This window comes from Choloepus didactylus, chromosome 4 (genome assembly GCF_015220235.1).
Source record: "Choloepus didactylus isolate mChoDid1 chromosome 4, mChoDid1.pri, whole genome shotgun sequence".
Lineage (NCBI taxonomy): Eukaryota > Metazoa > Chordata > Mammalia > Pilosa > Megalonychidae > Choloepus > Choloepus didactylus.
The window spans coordinates 148,419,784-148,438,619 of record NC_051310.1 but is presented as its reverse complement, the minus strand read 5'-3'; the positions used below and the strand labels follow the sequence as shown (position 1 = coordinate 148,438,619).

Here is an 18,836-nt window from a genome sequence, read left to right as displayed (position 1 = left end):
TATTCAAAAAAATGTTATGACAGAGTTGGTTCAATGACAGAAGATTTTATCTAGGGCATTTTCCTGATAATCATCCAATGAATCAGGAAAATAAAACCCAGGTAATAAAGTCAGTGAGGCTTGTGCCTATTCACAGTTATCTTAATCAAGTTTTCTCAGGAATAATTATCAAACACATTGATCTGTGTTATTTAAGCAGACTCCCTCTTCAGGCTTTCAGCATGCCTCTTGGAGAAATGAGTCAAAATTCCTTATCCCAGTTGCAAGGGATTTCAGTCCCTGGGATGCTTTGGTCTGATCCTGCACACTTTGTACTGTCTTATTATCTCTATAACATGTTGGTTTCTCTCAAAACTCGTAAAATCCCCTTTAATGATCCTCAACTTTTTTTTTTTTTTAAATAACCATCCTCAACTCTTAGTGGATCTTCATCTTCTGGCTACTGTTTCAGGTTGGTGCCTCTCTTCTGCACTGGGTCTTGGGGTGTGTGACCCCCTTCCCATCTTTGACAAGGGCTCTTCTTAATGAATGCATTAAAGAACGCTCTCCACCATTCCTTTCACTACTTCTCTCTTTTTTACCTTGGTAGATCATTCATGCTTATATTATCAGAAGTCATGCTTTTTTTTTTTTAAAATAAAGATTTCCTTTCCTGTTGGACCATCTTTCCACCTAGAACATTAAACCATGAGCCCAATTCTATCTTTGCCTCTGATCTTTTTGAAAATGAATCTTCCTGTTCTTTTCTCAGCCATTTTGAATTCTGAGGGATCACCTCTCCTGGGACACTTATGACCTCTCCATCCATCAGACAGCATCTTCTTTTTGTTGAGAATTAGGTACAAAGTGACACTTGGACACACCATCTGCTTTATCTTCTGAAAGGTGAACTTCTCAGGAAGGGAAGACAAGAATGGATTAAATGTTCAGCTTTTAGCATTCAATATATGCTGAGACAGTGGCTCTCTATCTTGTGAACTGAGAAACCGAGAGCGCCAATTTCCAGGATGAGATTCATCTCCCTGTCAACCCTTCTCTTCCCAGCTTCTGCAGTGCAATAGTATGTGTCCTTTTCAGCAGAATAATAAGTGAGGAGAGAGGGTCAGAGAGGGAATCTTGAGAAACCATTAGAAAAAACTGGGCAGACTTACCTTGTGTCAAGTGTCTGAGCTAAGATGTGGAGACAGCTCACCATTGTAGTAGAATCACTCCCTAGAATCAGAAATGCCACCTGTGAGTACCCAAACCCTGCAGCCTACCTTTTAAATGCAACCTTCTCAATATGTACAAACCACAGCCCAGCATAATTAACCACCAATGCACAAAGTGCCCGGCCCATGTTCAGGGACAGTGCATTTATCTCTGGCCTGACATAGCCTCCGCTGTATGATGGATGCTAGATGCAGAGCTTAAAACATTCATTGGTGTGGAAAATCTGAGGTGTTAAAAGGCTAAAGAGGCGATTTATCACACTTCAGGCCAATTTTCTATGACAAATTTAGGTGACACCTTAGTCCCAAGGCTCAGGTTGTCTGAGGGAGCCACAAATAAAGGCAAAATGCAAGTTCAGGACAATTATAGCAAAAATGCAGCCTTTCTTAATACTTCTCTTCACTTACCAAAGAGGGAAATCCTGTGTCTAACAAGAGCAGCAAGTTTACAGAACAGGCTGAGGAGAAAAGAGTGCAAGTTGGAAAAGCACAGAGATTCAAGGACTAATCATCCTCCCCCACCCCCCCGCAGTAAAACAAAGAGCATACAGACTGTGTCTTACAAAGATGAACTGTGTACCTCTCAAAGAATCCTCTAGACCACATTTGGGAAAATGAGTTGCTCAAACTGTCTTTTTGGAGAATTATGAAAGGTGAAAGGTACTTTACAGGAAACTCCAACCTTACTGAAAACAATGCTTCTGTGATATTACAGTATTTTGCAGCAATCTGGTTGAAAAATCACACCTTGCTATAGAGTACAGTGTTTGAAACATTCTTACGCATGACATTCAGGAATAAATGAAGATTCTGGAAGGAAACATGTTTCCATTGTGGCAATGGATTGCAAACCATTTTTGCAACCTTCCTGGGACTGTGGGGCTTTAGTTTGGAGGTGGCAAGAAGCTCAGATTGGAAGGGTGTTAATGGTTCAGGTACAGGGAGACTGTGTGAAACAAAAAGCATATTTCAAGAAATTGTCTTTTCTCTGTCATCTCTCAGTAGTCTCTGGGCCTGGCCCATCTAGTACTCTTTGTGTTTTTTGACCCTTTTCTATCCTTTCACCTATATTTTCCACCATGGAACCCTTGAAACTCTGGCTGTGTTTCACTGCTTCGCTTTCCACACTTCCTTATCAAGGGCATTGTACAGAAGAAAGGAGTCCCTCCCAGGAATGAACCTGGCCCTGGCATCGAGGCATTGAAAATGCCTTCTTGAGCAAAAGGGGGAAAAGAAAGGTAACAAATTAAGGTTACAGTGGCTAAGAGATTTCAAATAGAGTTGAAAGGCTACCCTAGAGGTTTCTCTTAAGCAAGTTCCAGCCAGATGTCCCAAACGGTCACAGTATGCCAAGCCCTAACCAACAGTAGTCCCAAAATACCTAGGTCTCTATCTGAGATTCTACAAAAGTTTCACTCATTATGTTTCTCTCAGAAACTTAAATCCACCAGTGTTCCTATGCCAGATAAGTCCTAACTAAACCCAGAGGCAAGAGCCTCTTTAAGAACACTAACCAGCTGCAGCCCCCTTCACCATAATGTCAATACCCCTTTTTAATATGAACAATATGTCTAGACACCCCTAAAGATGGAGAAAGTGATTAAACTAGAGGAAGGGGTAGCAACAAACAAGATAGGACTTAACAAAGAATTAATACTGAATCTTTATGTCAATATATTTTTTTAGATGCTAGGATATTAGGAGAGCTAGAAGGAAATAACTGAAAAGGTAGAACATAACATTCTACTTGTTAAATTGTACTTTAAAATTATCACTGTTATGTATATATGTTAAATTTCACAATAAGAAAATGTTTAAAAAAAAAAAAAGAAAGAAAGAAAGAAAGGAGTTCTGTAAATGTTTCTGCCTGCTGAGGATGGAGTGGCTATCAATTGACCTGTGTTTCTGATGCTCTTGGGAGGAGATTCCTCAGAACTCTGACATAAACTGCCACTGGCACAGCTAGATGAGGGCTTTGCAATCCCTCAGCAAGCAGTCCTTTCTGGTGGAATGGAAAGAGGGTAAGCAGAATAAAAACACCTGGCACAGGCCACGGGGTTCCAAGGTGAGACGGAGCTGAACTCATTCCCAGTCTCTCCTTTATAGCTCATCATGGGCTTCTTGCCCCTCACAGGGCAGTTGCCTTCTGAAGGAAGCTCCCACGGAGAAGAAATACATCCTGAGTGCTGATGGGAGGGAAATGTCCTCAACTTAAAGCACTTCTAAATTAATGACCTGGCTCTTTTGGGGCTGTCATACCAGAAAAATCACCAAGTCCCCTGTGATTAGTCTTGTGTTTCTGCAACGGAAGTAAGTTGGAATCCCTTGGCCTAGAGCTCAAGAGAACTCAGAATTAAGTTAACGGACATCTGACAGCCAACTAGTGTGAATTAAATAAGGGCTGCTACTTTTTTTTTCCTTCTATGGTGCAAGTTTTCTTTTCAGAGACGTGTTTGATGAAAACTCACGGATTTGGGGGAGGGGACAATGTGGATTCTTTGGCTCCATCTGGGATTAGTTGGGCTGTCTAGGTGGAGCCACATAACCTCTGTGTGTGCTGGTTTCTCTCATCTGTAAACAGAGATTAATCAAAAGACCCTCTTACTTAGTTTTCAGAATTAGAAATGGGTAAACTCAGATATTCCCCGTAAAAATGCTTCAGAGTGGACACGTGCTCTGTATAAATGCAAAACCACTTGTTTCTTGCTAAAGCTGGCGGTTGCGCTGCTTGATCCTAATGCTAACACTGTCATCTCTCCCTGCTCCCCCCTTTCCTCCCCCCCACTGCCAGAAGCACTTTCAAAGGCATGCCGAGGCCAGAGCCTGAATTTTCTAATGGTTCCTTTTCATCCCCTATGGAGTCCAGGATTTAAATAGAAGCATTGTCCTTGGCCCAGAGTTATGAGGGGCCAGAGACCCCAGGAACTCCACTCCCCATATCAAAATGTGAAGGTGATACATTAAAGGGGTCCCAGGTGAGAGTCTGGGAACCACTGGTGAATGCCATCAGATGCAGAAGAGGTGGGGCAAGGGCGAGGGATGCAAACCAAAGGGCTCTGGAAATGTGAACACATTCAATGCAAACACAACCACTTCTGCAGGAGGGCATCAAGCACACTGATGGATCTGAAAGCTATTTGCAAGGCTGATCAACTCTAGCTTGTCTTCCAGCCGCAACAAATGGTGCCTGACTGAACAAATGTTACATTTCCATGTATTAATAATCCAAGAAAAACAGATGAAGGAAACAGACACACCTGCCCTCTGTTGGATTATCTGAATATCTCACTTTGCTTCCTACACAATATACTGATGCATCCTGAAAATATTTAAGAAATCTTCAGTTAGTAACCGACTCTAAGCATACCTTGTTTTTTATAGCAAAGAGAAAGGGTCTCTCTTCTTAATAAATGAAATTAAATAATTACAGTGCAGAAGAAATGGCACTGAATGGAGAGAGAGGAGACCAGACTTTCATTCTTGCCCTCACTTACTATTCTGGGTCATTTGGGGCACTGGCGTGAACCTGATGGAACAACTGTTTCCTCCTCTGCAAAATGGAGATCATAATACATAGTTATTAGAATTCAAAGCACTGGGTGTTTCACAATGATACATACACAAATGGGCAATGGATTCTTGCATATGAAAAACTGAGCTCAGTGCTTAGCCATGATCAGTGTTTAAAAAAAGTTAACCAAATCCTAAAGTGATATTTATGGTTGAGCCCCTATAAAGCAAAACATACACTGTTCACCCTCAGTGGATACTGTGGAGTTGATGGACCACTTTCATTAGTGGCCTTAACTCTTTGTTATTTAGAGTCTAATGCATTCCTTGTCCTTCATAATTCAAATTCAGCAAGACACTGAGCCCTAGTAGAATCCTTTTGTCTCTTAGTCTTATCATGAACATCTCCTTTCTTCTTATCTCTGTTGAAGTATTCACATGTTATGTCTAGTGGGATGAGCAGGAAGGCTGCTTTTGATGAAAAAGTTCTTTTTCCTATTAGGAATTTAAATTGAATTATGTTTCTCTAGATTTCAAATTTCAAGTCATCCAGACCAGGACTGTGTAAGATCTGATTCTTCTTCTTCTTCTTCTTTTTTTTTTAACCTTGAAAAGCGTGATAAAATGGGGTTGCAAACAGTGTCAGCTTGTTCTTTCTCACTGTTCTGTGTCCCCTTTTCCCAAGCTTCAGAGTCCTCTTAGCCTTTTTCTAAATGTTATCTCAGGGCAGAGGTTGATCTGAGCAAACAAAAAATTTTCCCAAGCCCTAATGATATGCCCAAACAGTGCACTTCTCTTAGTTTCCAAACTAGTATACAGAGAAGTATGAATATGTTATCTTTAAAACCAAGGTGATAGCCGAAAATCCCTGAGCCATCAATCATTTCTCCAAAGGACTCACCACTCAGTTCTCCGGAATCTGGGGGTTTGAATAAATCACATCAGCACCGTGACCTTCTCTTCGTTTTGTGGACTCACCTGGCCACCATCTCCTTCTCCTTATGGGAGGCATACCCACTGCTGTTCAGGGGCTTCAGAGGGGATGACAGGAAGTAGAGGCGGTGATTGCTGAAGTACTGATCAACCAACGGGAGGAGAACCTGGAAAACCCACCAGGAATTAACTTCTGGGAAGCTAGCCAAAGCCCTTCCTTGGGTTCCTTTTAAAAAGCTCATTCTCAGTGAGTAAGAAGCCTCTGAACCCTGGTCCTGGCATTTCCAGGAGACTCTGCCCCATGAGCCCAGGTTTCCTTCACATTTCACTCATGAGGCCCTGGGGATATGAGAAAGGAGGAGGTCACCAACCAAGTGACCAAACACACAGGTGGCGCCTGGTCAGCATTCATGGGGGAGTCCCAAGGGACACCTGCTTAGACATCACTTCTTGGGCACAGCACCCAGCTGGCACATCTGGGGCATGGCCTCACACCACTAGCCTCAAAAGAACTGCCTCTGCATCTAAGAGCAAGGCTACCATGCATGTAAAGATGGCCCCACGGACTCACATCCCTCACAGTCCTCTGAGCAGGGCTGCCTGGCAGAGATTCACTCTCCGCTCTTCCTTTGGGCAATAGAAACCCCCATATTATAGCTGGGTACAGGGTAGCCAGCTAGAGAATACATTTCCCAGTCTCCATTGCAGCTAGGTGAGGCTAAAATGATGAAGCTCTAGCCACTGGGATAGAACTTTAAAAGGAGGCAGCTTGCCTTCCCTTCTCCTTTTCCCCTTTCTCACCGATGTGACGCAAGTGGGCCTGCTTGGACTGTGCCCACAGGAACCACACCTCAGGTTCTTCCTCTCCTGGAGCAGTAAGGGAGGAAGACTCGGGTCCCTGGATGATGGCGTGGCACACAGCAGGCTGCCCACCACCACCAAATGCCCACCTTCCTTGGGGCTGTTACAGGAGAGAGAAATGCATGGCTGCCTCATGGGAGACACTGGTATTTTGGGTCTCTCTATTGGAGAAGCTTAACTTGTACTCTCAGTAGTAGAGGTTGTGGGGAAAAGAAAAAGTGATTCAGCTAAGTGTAGAGAGTCACTTACTTTGGCAAAGAATTTGATTTGCTGATCATGGGGAGACTTCTCAGTTTTTCCACTGCTGACAATGGCTTCTACAAAGACAGTTAATACAAAGTTGATCAGAGTGAAAAAATAGTCACAGCATTTTAGAAACAGAGCAGTTTTTTTGGAGGCCACTAAATGGCTATTTGATTTTTGCAAAAAATGTTACATTTTTACAAAGTACTTTTCAATTGTGCTGGCTCATTATTTCTTGCATTAATTCTCTGTTTCACTATTCCCTTCTCCATTTGATCAATGAGAAAGCAGCTTTAAAGAGGCTGGATCATATGCCACAGTCACAAAGCCAAACAACGGAAAAGTTAAAATAGATGAGTAGCCTGAAAAATGACAAAAGGTTCAATAAAACCCAGTAGGGAAGCCAAGGGCTAATCTGATTTTTTTAAGTGGGAAAAGAAAATCGCAAGCACTGTTTCACCCCTCAAATCATACTCTGAATGAATCATGAATAGCTACAATATGAAAGAATTGTTGAGGAACTAAACAAAGGAATATAATTATTTTTGGTGCTGTTTGACAATTCTACTTACCTAAATGGACAATGAACTCTTGAGCAGAATCAACATATTTCAGGATCTTCTTCAAAAATTTATAGGCAAACCTCTTCTCCATGGAGGAGGAATCCAGCTCCATATCCTTTATTCCCCTAGGTTGAAAATAGGCAACCCCAGGAAGCAACAGAGAAAACTATGTGACTTTGGTGCATTCTCAATTCTACCCGGGTCCTTTATTTTCCAAAGGTTAATGGTTATTCAGGTTGGTGGCACGACTTGTCATTTGACTGACTTCCCTTTGTACTTGGCACCTGCCTCTGTGAGCACTCATCAGCTGTGTCACAATAATTTCTGAAAAGATTTTTCAGAAAAATATTTATCATTCATCCAACAAGCTAGAAGTTAAGATTTGTGGGGGGGATAGGTGGAGGGAGAGAAAAGAAATTTTAAAGCCAGGTGAAAGGGCCCAGGAGTGTTGGGTGTGGGGATGAACTGACTGCTGTTTTAAACACGGTAATTGGGGTTGGCCTCATTGGGGAGGGGACACTGGAGTACAGGCTGGAAGGAGGTGAGGGGTGAGCCATACAGACATCAGAGGAAGTGCTTTCCAGGCCTAGGGAGCAGGAGGTGCTAAGGTACTGAGGCAGGAGCATGCAACCTCAGTTGAAAGAATACAGCAAAGAAGCCAGCGTTGGAGGGAATGGAAGTGAGCAGGCAGGGGGGTGCGATTTAGGCCCTGTGGACCATTCTTAGAATTCTGCCTTGGTATAAGTGAGATGGAAAGCTGCTGGATAGTCTAAATAGAGAAGTGACATGATATGATACACAGAATCACTGTGGTTGCTATGTTTAAAATAGATTGTGGAGGGTCGAAGCAGGGAGCCCAGGTAGGAGGTGAATTCAGCAATGGTGGTGACAGCAGGGAGAAGGTGAAAAAGTGGTCAGATTCTGGGTATATTTTAAAAGTGGAGCCATCAGGATTTCCTGAAGGATTGGATGTGGGTTGTGAGAAAAAGAGAATAGTCAAGGTTTGGGGCTTGAGCAACCGGAAGGATGGGCTGTCAATGAGTGATGGGAAGGTAAGGCTGGAGCAGGTCTGAGACAGGGGTAGGGGAAACTAGGAATTCCTGGTGGCCAGAACCTTTCTTCTTCATCTGAAATCCAGGCGCCAACCACAGGGTCTGGCACAATGCAAATAAATACTCAGGATATGTCTGAAGAATTCAGTGCTCTTCCTCCATTTTGTCCCCTATTTCCTTGATTTCCTTTTTAGTTACAGTAAAGAAGAATTTTTCATTTTTGTGAGCAAGCTATTTATCAGCAAATCACACTACTCATTCATGTTGGTGTTAAGAAAGGGATTAAAATGGCGATGGGAGTCTTTCTCGAATGCTTCCCTGGAGCTGTCTCCGGCTGTTTGACCTTTCCTGCTTGACAATATGGCAAATAATTCTTGTTATTTTTTTTATATGAGATACAATAGAAATGTTTAAATAGATTTTTAGTTGGGTTTTTGCCATTTGGTGGCAAAAATTCTGGAGGAAACTAAAAGCAGAAACAGCAGCTTGCTCAGTAAACATCTCTTAGGAGGAATGGCTATGTCATAATAGGAACAACTTGCTTGTTTTTCATTCTACAATGGCCTCAGCAATCACGATCCTATCTAGCACAGCCCATCACTAACATTTGACTGGAAAGAAATCAGGTTCTGCCTTTAAGAACTAGGCAGCCACGATCATCTTTATATAAAGTATTCATCTAGATAATTCTGACATAGAAAAGTTTGAGATTAAAAAGTCTTAGGAAGTCATGATTGATTGATTGCTTCATTCATTCATTCATTCATTCAATTAGCATTTATTGAGAGCTTACTAGGTGCCAGGTACTCTTTCAGGAACTCTGAATTTATCAATAAAGAAAACAAAAATTACCGTCTTTGTAGAGCTTACATGCTAGTGTACAGAATAGACAATAATAAACAATAAATAATTGAATTGTATAATCTTGATAACACATGCTTGGCATTTTGCTAAGTAGTTTGTTCAGGTTTTCTTCTTTCAATCTTCTCAATAACTTGATGAGGTGGGTATTACGACCCCCAATTGACATATGAGGAAACTGAGGCTTCGATAAATGACCTAGGGCCACTCAGTCAGTTAGGGGCAGAGCTGGGTTTAAACTCAGGCTGTCTGACACTGAAGTCAGAATCCTGGCCAGGAGAGGTAAGGACAGGAGGGCATCCCTTCACATACATTTGTCTATCGTGTAATATCCTGGACTTAGTGTAAAACCCTCCACTAGACTAAATGACTAAGTTTTTTGGGAATAGGACCCCATTCTAGTCACTTGTGTGTCAGCAGCACTTAGAATCGTGTGGTAGACAGTGGGTGATAAATATCAGAGGAATGAAAGGATTAATAAAAATCTGAATGAAAGGAGGGAGAGAGGAAAGAGGCAGACAGTTGGACCCTTTCTGGCACCACCTTTAGCTTACCATTATGGTGGTTTGAAGCTGTATGTACCCCAGAAAAACATATTCTTAAACTTAATCCATTCTTGTGGGTGTGAACCCATGGAAGTAGGACCTTTTGATGAGGCTACTTCAGTTAAGGTGTGGCCCAGCCCATTCAGGAGGGGTCTTAACCCTACTACTGGAATCTTTTATAAGCAGAATGAAAATCAGAGAGGAGAGGAGGGGGCAGAGAGAGGGAGGGAGAGGAAGAAAGAGGGAGGGAGGGAAGGAAAGGGAGAGAAGGGGAGAGAGAGGAGAGAGAAAGCCGCCGGAAGCAAGAAGCTGCATCAACAGAAACCAGAAGAGAAGGGAGAGACAAGGAGATGCCCTTATTTGCCTTGCCACCTGACGGGGGAGCCTAGGATTGCCAGCAGCCAGCCTCAGAATGCCACAGAGTTTGGGGAGAAAGCATTGCCTTGATGATGCCTTGATTTGGCTTCTCTTTTAGCCTCAAAACCATGAGCAAATAAATTCCCATTGTTCAAGCCAACCCATTTCATGGTATTTGCTCAAGCAGCCCAGGACACTAAAACACCTATACTATGTTAATTTCCTTCTCACAAACCAAGACATTGGAAGGAACCTTTGATGGATGCCTGGAAATTTGGCTCACTTAAGAAAATGATGGGGGAAGTAAGTGAAGAGAAGGAAGGGGTGGTTACTATTTCCAGAAGTGGTACACATCCATATCACACCTTAGGGGATCTGCTGGGCTAATTCCCCCTGAACCAGGGGCGGTGAACTCCTGATAGACATCAGTAGTTCCTCTATGCCTTCCAGGCATCCAAATAACCTGAGGCAATGATGTGGCTTTTCCCAGGGGCTAATTAAAATCTCTTCTTACATACATTGATGCATCTTTTCCACTCAAGTCAAACTGTTGTGGTTTATAGCTCTCTTCACCAACCCCCTCTTGCCCTCTTACTGAACAACCTCCCACTATAAACACCAACTGCAGCTCACCGCCCACTGGGAGGCCATGCCGTAGCTTAGCCCATTGCCCTTCTGCTCTCTCCAGCTCAAGTGCATTTCAGGAGAACCAGCTCCCTTTTGTTCAAAGGCTTTATATCAGTTATGCCTGCTATTGCTATTATGTAATTTAATTAAATAGCATATAAAACAACAAAATAAAAGTGTGAAGAGAACTGTTGGTTCCATGTAAACTTAAGTTGCATGTTTTGCAAAGACCTCTCTATGCAAGTTGCCAAATAAGTAGTTTTTTAAGTGTGGGTGAGACATCAGTAAAAGATTGTGGAAGCAATGAAAAAAATCTAAAACACTACTACACGTACATTGTTTTGCATGTGCCTTAAATTCTTACTGCTCTTTAAAGAAACCCAAATTCCAAAATTTTGAGGATGCCTTATGGATAACGGTTTATAATTTTAATCCATAGAACCATCCCCAAAGAAAAGGCCTTGACTAATAGTGCAATATTTGTGAATGAATGTGTGTTTATAAGTTTTAAGTTAAAACTAAATGTTTAAATATATATGTATAATTTGTCATGGCCCTTTGCTGTAACTGCTTTTAAGAAAAAAAAAGGTATCAACAAGTGTCGTTTATGTCAGGAAAGAGGGCTTCATGCTCCAAAATAAATTTTTTTCATTTCAAGACTTAACTATTATCCTTATTCTGATCAGTTTTGTAGACAGGCAATTAAATACATGGAGAGGGAAAGACCACACCACAACCCCACATCATGTGGAGGATGACTTACCTAGAAACTATAATGCCATTCACTTGGAGGAATTTAAACAGGTCCTGTGCCTTCTCTCGGTCCCTGAACTTTTCCTTGGCTGTCAGGGTGTCATATGGTACCAAGAGAGGATGACTGCCGCCGCCTGAGTTCAGTAAGGTGAGAAGTGGTAACATATACAGCTCTCCTTTGCACTTCTGGGAAAACAAACCTGCCCCTCAGCTCAGCTTCTGTGGGGGATACTGTGAACCGAGCTCACCTTTGCTTTCCAGCTCCAGCTTCTTCTTCTTGGCCCAGATATTGTGATAGTTCTCAGCCACGACCTCCACCATTCCCTGCGTCCCATCAAGGAGGCGGAAGTCAAAGAGAGAGCAAGCAAGAAAAATGGGTTCCTATCTGCCAAGCTATTTCAGGCAGCCTCGGGAACAGAGCACGACCAACTGCTAACAGCACATTGCCGTTTCCCATCATTAATTAGTCTGTGCTTATGCACCTCATTAGTTTTATATCTTCCCATACACACAGAAGACAATTTCTAATTCTGTCCTTCCCTTGTAACTTGTTATCCTGGCAGTTTGATGCATTTATGAGAAGCACACATTTCCACTTGAAATTGCATTCTGGCACACTGCCTCTGTCACAGGAGTTCAGTTTCTTAGGGCTGAGGGAAGAGGCATGGAGAGGTCACCAAGCCCAAACTGCTGACCTGACTTGTGGGTTGGGAGTGGGGATCAAATGGCTACAGAGGAGCAAAATCTAGAATCCCTGAAAGCCTTTGGCTTAAACTAGAAGCAACCATATCTTGGAGAAAAATTGCTGTGACTATGGTTTCTCAACTAGAATTCACCCTTATGAGGCCAATAAAAGAATGACTTGAAGGGTGTACTTTGGAAAGATACATTCCCTAAGGCGCAAGGCACTGGGGTCTGAGGGCCTCTCAGAGGAGTAACTGCTCCAGGCCAGGCAGGCCACAGCCACCGAGTGCAGGGGTGACAGGTGGGGAGGACTCACAGGAGGGTGCTTATGGCTTTTAGTGCCATCCCCTTGGTTGTACGTTCGTATGTCTTGCACCACACAGGGAACTTGAGAGAATTCACGATGGGATATGCAGCCTGTCCTTAGGGTTGGAGGGACTTACAGGGATCAATCAAGCACCTCCATCCAGGGGTTTAGTTTCACAGATTCTTCTACTGGCTGTTACTTACTTATTTATTTATTTATTTAAGGGTTGTGATACAGTAATTTGCTGTATGTTCTTCCTTTGCTTGAGTCACCTCCTGTTATGATGTTCCTGGAGGAGGTGCTACACCTTCCTTTCTTGGATGATTGGTTAAGTCTGCAAAGACTTCCCCTGTGACTTTTGCGTGACGTGGCCCTTTTCAATTTTGCTATTTTAATGGTGATAGCTTCTGGGCATTCCTTTCCTTCCTTCCTTTCTTTACTTTCTTCTTTAACTCTTTGGAGGGAATTATGTCCTACACTTGAGGGGCTTTAGAAAGCATGTTATGCTGTGCTGGAGAACACAACGGAAGTATCAACACTGACCTGGAGCTCTCTGGAGAGCACAACATTTGAGAGGTCGAGCGGAGTGGGGCTGTAGCTGTTGCCCTAGGAAAGCAAAGGAAAAATCAGTGGGTTTACCATTATTTACCTTATTCTTATCAACACCCCCAACTTCGACTGCCAAAGAAATGTGCTATCTCAAATAATCCCCTAGTGGGATTAAGATAAGTCACCTTGTCTTAGGTGATCTCAGCCAGTGACATCCCAGGTCTAGATTTCCCAGATTTCCTATGGGTTCTACTGACCCAGAGTCAGGCTCTTGGCTTCGCTGTCTTACCTGGCTGGCCTGGGGCATGCTTCGAAGCTTCTCATTTTCCCGCTGCTGGACCAAGGCTTCTCCTTCTTTGGTCCTCTCCACAGTCCAGCCCACAGCCAGCATGGTTTTCAGGGACTCTCTGGCAGGCCAGCGATAAATTTCCTTCTCCTGGAAGAACAGTTTGCAGAGCACCTTCCAGCATTCTGGCTGGCTCAAACCCCCTATAAGTCAGATCCCATAATGGACAGGGATGCCAGTTGGCTCCAGCCTCCTTTCGCTAGGTCAGAATGCCCTTTTCAGCATCTCACCTGAAACACACCATCAATCTTTCCAATGTTTTTAAGGAAAAGACCCAACAGTCTCCCGCCTTCAGAAGGAATGTACCAAACTAAATGACATTTTGTGGAAAAAGAGGAGAAGTTCAGGAGAGTGACCCCTCATGGTCTAGTAGCTATTTAAGATGGGGAATTACTGAAATGCATTTGAGCTTGGGAAATAGAATTTCTTAGATCCAGAAGCCTTTTTTAAATTATGCACAATTTTATAAATGGTCAAAACGCATTCAAAGATATACATGCCATCCTTTAAATGTGCCACCAGTACTAAATGTTACAAAAAACTCTTACTTATTATAGGATAGGAATTCAGAGTTGAGTTCAACCAAATTTCTTAGTAACCAAAACAAGAGACCTAATCACATATCTGTGGGGACTCTCTCCTCTACTCTCTTTAACTTCCATGTCCTTGGAAAACATTTCTAATTGAATTTTCTCCAGCAATACTCCCTCCCCTCCAATCATCTAACAAAACCCCTTCCTAGTTCAGTTGCAAGAGAACTACAAATGCATTCTGGCTCAGCTTGGATTCTCAGAGCCAAGTACATAATGTGAGGCTGGGTTCTTGGAAACTGGTTCAGGGCTGCTGCCCATTGGCAGGCTTATGAGCCATTCACTGAGTCCTAGAAAGTCTCTAAGAAACCTGAGGGTAAATGTGCCCTGAATTCCTCTCACTGTCTGAAACAATTTCCAAGGACAGACAATCAGCATGGCTACACAGAGGCCCATTCCTTACCTTCTCTGTTAATGTCTTGAAAGGCCTTATCAATGGGTGGGTCTTCACATTTTCATCCAGGGAAATCCCATATTTCCATCCATTGTGACTCTGTAGAAATATTTTCAGTTCAAATATTGTTGGCACTGAAAGAGCCCTGCTGTATGACCCCAATCCCTGTTTCTATTTTCATGGAACACAAGTGATGTGATGGACAGTGACAGAGCTTGGAAATCTCTCTCCAAAATATCTAATTGCTTCTTTCAAGCTGTCAGGTTCTCTGTCCCCTGAATCTTGAACTCTGCTCCTTTAGTCCTTTTCATTTTAGCTGCCGTCCTCTTCGCTAATTCACTTGTGTTTCAGGCCCAGTTAAGTCAGAAGGATGCTTCAAATGACATAGAGAACAATGCTCCTCAGGTCAGTGTGCCATCTTCACAGGCAAGAACAGAAGTAAGGGCTAAACAGCATGTGAGGACTGGACTCACTGCTCACCACGTGGAGGGCTGATTTGATTTATACCCCTTACCCACCAATCCCAGAGCAAAATTGTGGCAGTCCATGTTTCCTAGAGTCACAGAAGTTTAAGAACTTCAAGTTATTCAATAAATATTGATTGAATGCCTGCTATAGTATGTGCCAGATTCTGTTCTAGGCACTGAGGGTACAGAGATGAGTAAGAGTCTCTGATCTCAACAACATCACAGCCCAAAGGTTCCTGGCTGCTTTCTCAATCTCGGCCCTGGCCCATTTGTTAAATATGTATGTTTCTCACGTTTCTGTCTCTTTTCCAGAGTCACATACTCTCCCTGGGGTGACCTGATCTAGGCCCAAGGTTTTAGTTGCCACTGATAAGTGGATTAACCTCAAATCAGTATTTCTAGTCCAGATCTCTTCCATAATTTCCAAACTTATTTAAGCTCAAAACAGAACCTGGCACTGTACTCCTTCAACTGGCTCCTCCTTGTGTACTGTACATCTCAGTCATGGCCAGAGCTTACATTCACCTTCCACATGAGAAATAGGGGTGTCTTCCCTGACGCCACTTCTCCTCTGTGCACTCTCACATTTGTTCAACCTTCCAGACCTACTCATTTGTCTGCCTCTCTCTAGCTTCCCTGCCAGTACTTTAGTTCAGGCCATCATTGGCTCTCCCATAGATTACTGCAACGGCTTCCTAACTGGTCTCACTGTCTCCAGACTTGCCACATCTCCGTATTCTACACTGTCAGGCAATATTTTGAAAATCATCCTGATCAGGACACTCAACTGCTTTAAATTTTTCTACAGCCCCCTGCTGTCATGATGGTAAAATACAATCTCTTTCCCATGGTCTTTAAATCTACAGAGATGATCTTGTTTACCTCTCCAGACTCCTACCATTCTTCTCCTGCCTGACTCCATGATCCAGTGACACTGATCTGTGGTTCTCTAAACCCCCCTACCCCCAAGATCTCCCTTGCCTCTGAGTCTGCACATGGGCTCCCACGGACGGTAATACCCTCGCTTTCCTGTGCTGAACGGCTCCTACTCCGCCTTTGGCACATGCTGTAAATGTCACCAGTTCTAGGAAGCCTTCCTGCACCCTGATATTGGGTTAGGGATCCCTCCTCTGTTCTCCACCCCTGTGCTCATGCCCATCACAGCACCTGCACCATAATGGCTGCTTTATTTTGTTTCTCTCATTAGACCGTGGGTTCTTGAGGGCAGGGAAATACTGGCAATGGTGAGCAAACATGGATCCTTGCTCTCATGAAGCTTAGAGTCTAGTGGCAGAGGGAGAGATCAATCGAATGAATGATCACACCAGTAAATGTATAGTTGAAAACTCTTATAAATATTCAAAGCAGTTACAAAAATACAACAAAGGAACACAACAAGGTGCCAGGAGGGCTCATGCCTGAGAAACCTCAGGAAGAGGCATCCTAAGGATTCACACCTGGATGATCACTGAAGGATGAGCCGGTGAGTGGTGTGTGCACGCATGTGTGAGCGCAGATGGGCGCCTCGTGTTCAAAGGAGCATTTTAGGCACATGCACTCATGTGAGAGAGGCCTAAAAAAGGGAACATGGCTCGAGGGCAGAGGGTGAAAAAGAGGCTGGAGATAATAGCAGGGGTCCAATTAGGCAGTGCCTGGCAGCCCACATTTAGGGTTTTTGCCTTTATGTTAAGCACAGTTGGAAGATATCAAAGGACTTTAGAAGGGACTGGTCAGGAAGAGCAGTGGAAGAAGGTAACCAAATTTGCACATTCTAATGGGCACAGTCACTTGCTTGCAGTATGCAGAACAGACTGGAGAAAATGTATGTAAGGAGACTAGTTAAGGGGTTATTATAATTGTCTAGGCAAGAGATGACGATAGCTTGGATGGTAGCTTCGACTAAGTTGTGCCATGGGATAGAGAGAACTATACTAATTAACCAGAGACTTAGGAGGTGACATCAACATGGTTTAGTGATGGCTTGGCTGTTGGTATGGATTCATGGAGGTGCTTCTCCTTAACTTATAAGCTGCCCAAATGGTCACACACAAAGATTTCTTAGAAAACATAGATGCTCTGGAGCAAGGGGCTGCAAGCTATGGCCTGTGGGCCAAATCCAGCTGATCCCATTTTTTTTATAAACAAAATTTTATTGGAACACGGACATGCTCCTTTGTTTACGGGGGACTCTTGTGCTGCAATGGCAGAAGTGAGCAGTCATGACAGAGGGTGGAAAGCCTAAAATGTTTACCATCTGATCCTTTACAGGAAGAGACTGCCAGCCCCTACTCTAGATTCATGAAGTATTAGCCTATTCTATGGTTACAATGATGGTTGTTATCATCAGCCCCAAATAAGGGTCGTGAAAGAATAAGAGGTGGCCCAGATCAATACAGAGGCTGAGACTTGGGTTAAAGGTGTCCCCTATCTGTGGGCATATTGCATCATGGTGGTTTTCTTGGTCTTGCGATGGAGATGGGCACACTGCGATGTACTGTAAGCTGCAGCTCAGCTGAGCAGTGGCCACAGGCCTTAACTTGCTGCCCACAGGAATCTTGGATGTCTTTGGCACAATCCTCCCACAATCCTGCCAGCATTAAAGGGCTGACAGAGCAATTAAACTTATTAAGCAGCCTGACCTCATGTGGTGAGGAATTTTGAACACCAGATGGACAGGCTTATTAATAAGGGAGTGTCTGGAAGTTCTACTACTGCCTACCATAGAAGATGACTGTGTGTCCAACCCTAGAATAAAATTCAGCCTCTTTTCCAATGCTGCATTCAATAAAAATATTAAATAAAAGCGCACCTAGTAAGGATTTATGTCAAACACACATGAACACATGCTTGGACACACTCCAGGAAATGCACTGTTAAGAAGTTAACACTACTAGAATTGATCATTGTCTTGAGAAATATAAAAACAGCACCAACAGCTGCTGCCACCCATTTCACTGACCTCCACCAACCCTGGGAAACTGCTGCTCTGAAATAATGAATGCTCTTAGAATGGTGAGTCTGTCACTTAGACAAATCAGGCAGATTTCTAGGATTCGACCCTTTCTGTTCTTGGGCTGTTTTTTTTTTCCCTGACCACTGTCACTTGGATGATAATCCCTACCTTGTCACACGCCCATCTATCATGCGAATGCTCAGCATACTTGGTGACGACATATTCTAATTTTTCAGGCAAGGAAAAACTGTGAAAAGAGGAAAAAAAATTACAACCTCCCCAAGCACTTCAGCCAGACATGGTAGAAAATGGCCAGAACCAAACATAAGCTGCCAGAAATTGAATTTGACCAACTAGCTAATCCCAAAGCTGAGCCTAGGCTCCAGACATAGTGATATTCTTGAGCAAACTAAGCAGGATAGCCAGGGCCAGGTCACACACAGCCATGGTGAATCATAGGACATCTCTGCAGAAGTCTCCACTGAATAGGTGGCTTTCCTCCATCTGCTCTGGGTTCTCTTGGCTCCTGAAGAACCACTTTGTTCCTTCATCCAATGAAACTGGCCTGTCATCCTACTGATCCCATCTGGGAATGGCAGAAAGAGTAGCTAGAAGACCAGAAGTTACAAAACAGTGGTTGTCTACCTTTTTAGGTTCTGTGGCATATTTAAATACTGGAATTTTGGAAGTATAGTAGACACTGTTTCTGTGCTCAGTAGCTCTTGTCTCTTCTATTAGTAGCAGTGTCTCCATTTTCATCAAGGGAACTAGTCTTAAGGATGGGCAAAGGATGGGCACATGACTAGGCAAATCAGTCTCAACTTGAGTTGGGTGAGAAAAGGCAAAACTCTTCAAAGTGATTCATCCAACACAGGGATACCTAAAGATTTGTCCATTTGCTTCTTCTGTCTGATGCCAGTCCTTCCCTGCTCCCTATCCTTCCTGAGGGCTGGCTTTTGATAACTCCATATCCTTCCACTAAGGTCTGGTTCTGGTTAAGTTAGCCAGAATTAGTCTCCATTCCTCACAG

The 18,836-nt window shown here is 43.3% G+C and overlaps 1 protein-coding gene across 28 annotated transcripts in view; it reads right to left on the bottom strand.

Annotated features, from left to right (window-relative positions):
• Positions 1-18,836, bottom strand: part of RYR3 (ryanodine receptor 3) — a 514,330-nt gene that overhangs the window by 90,711 nt on the left and 404,783 nt on the right. For all 28 annotated transcript variants that reach the window (XR_005216490.1, XM_037834372.1, XM_037834393.1 and 25 more), the window contains 11 exons: positions 17,975-18,053; positions 14,396-14,485; positions 13,346-13,492; positions 13,051-13,113; positions 11,765-11,840; positions 11,527-11,650; positions 7,331-7,446; positions 6,765-6,832; positions 5,700-5,821; positions 1,620-1,669; positions 1,152-1,212 (listed from right to left, as the gene is read on the bottom strand). Coding sequence is in view for 27 of the 28 variants with exons in the window: in XM_037834372.1 (XP_037690300.1) it covers positions 1,152-1,212; positions 1,620-1,669; positions 5,700-5,821; positions 6,765-6,832; positions 7,331-7,446; positions 11,527-11,650; positions 11,765-11,840; positions 13,051-13,113; positions 13,346-13,492; positions 14,396-14,485; positions 17,975-18,053 (996 nt within the window). In the remaining variant the exon portion in view is untranslated. The remainder of the gene's footprint in view (positions 1-1,151; positions 1,213-1,619; positions 1,670-5,699; positions 5,822-6,764; positions 6,833-7,330; positions 7,447-11,526; positions 11,651-11,764; positions 11,841-13,050; positions 13,114-13,345; positions 13,493-14,395; positions 14,486-17,974; positions 18,054-18,836) is intronic.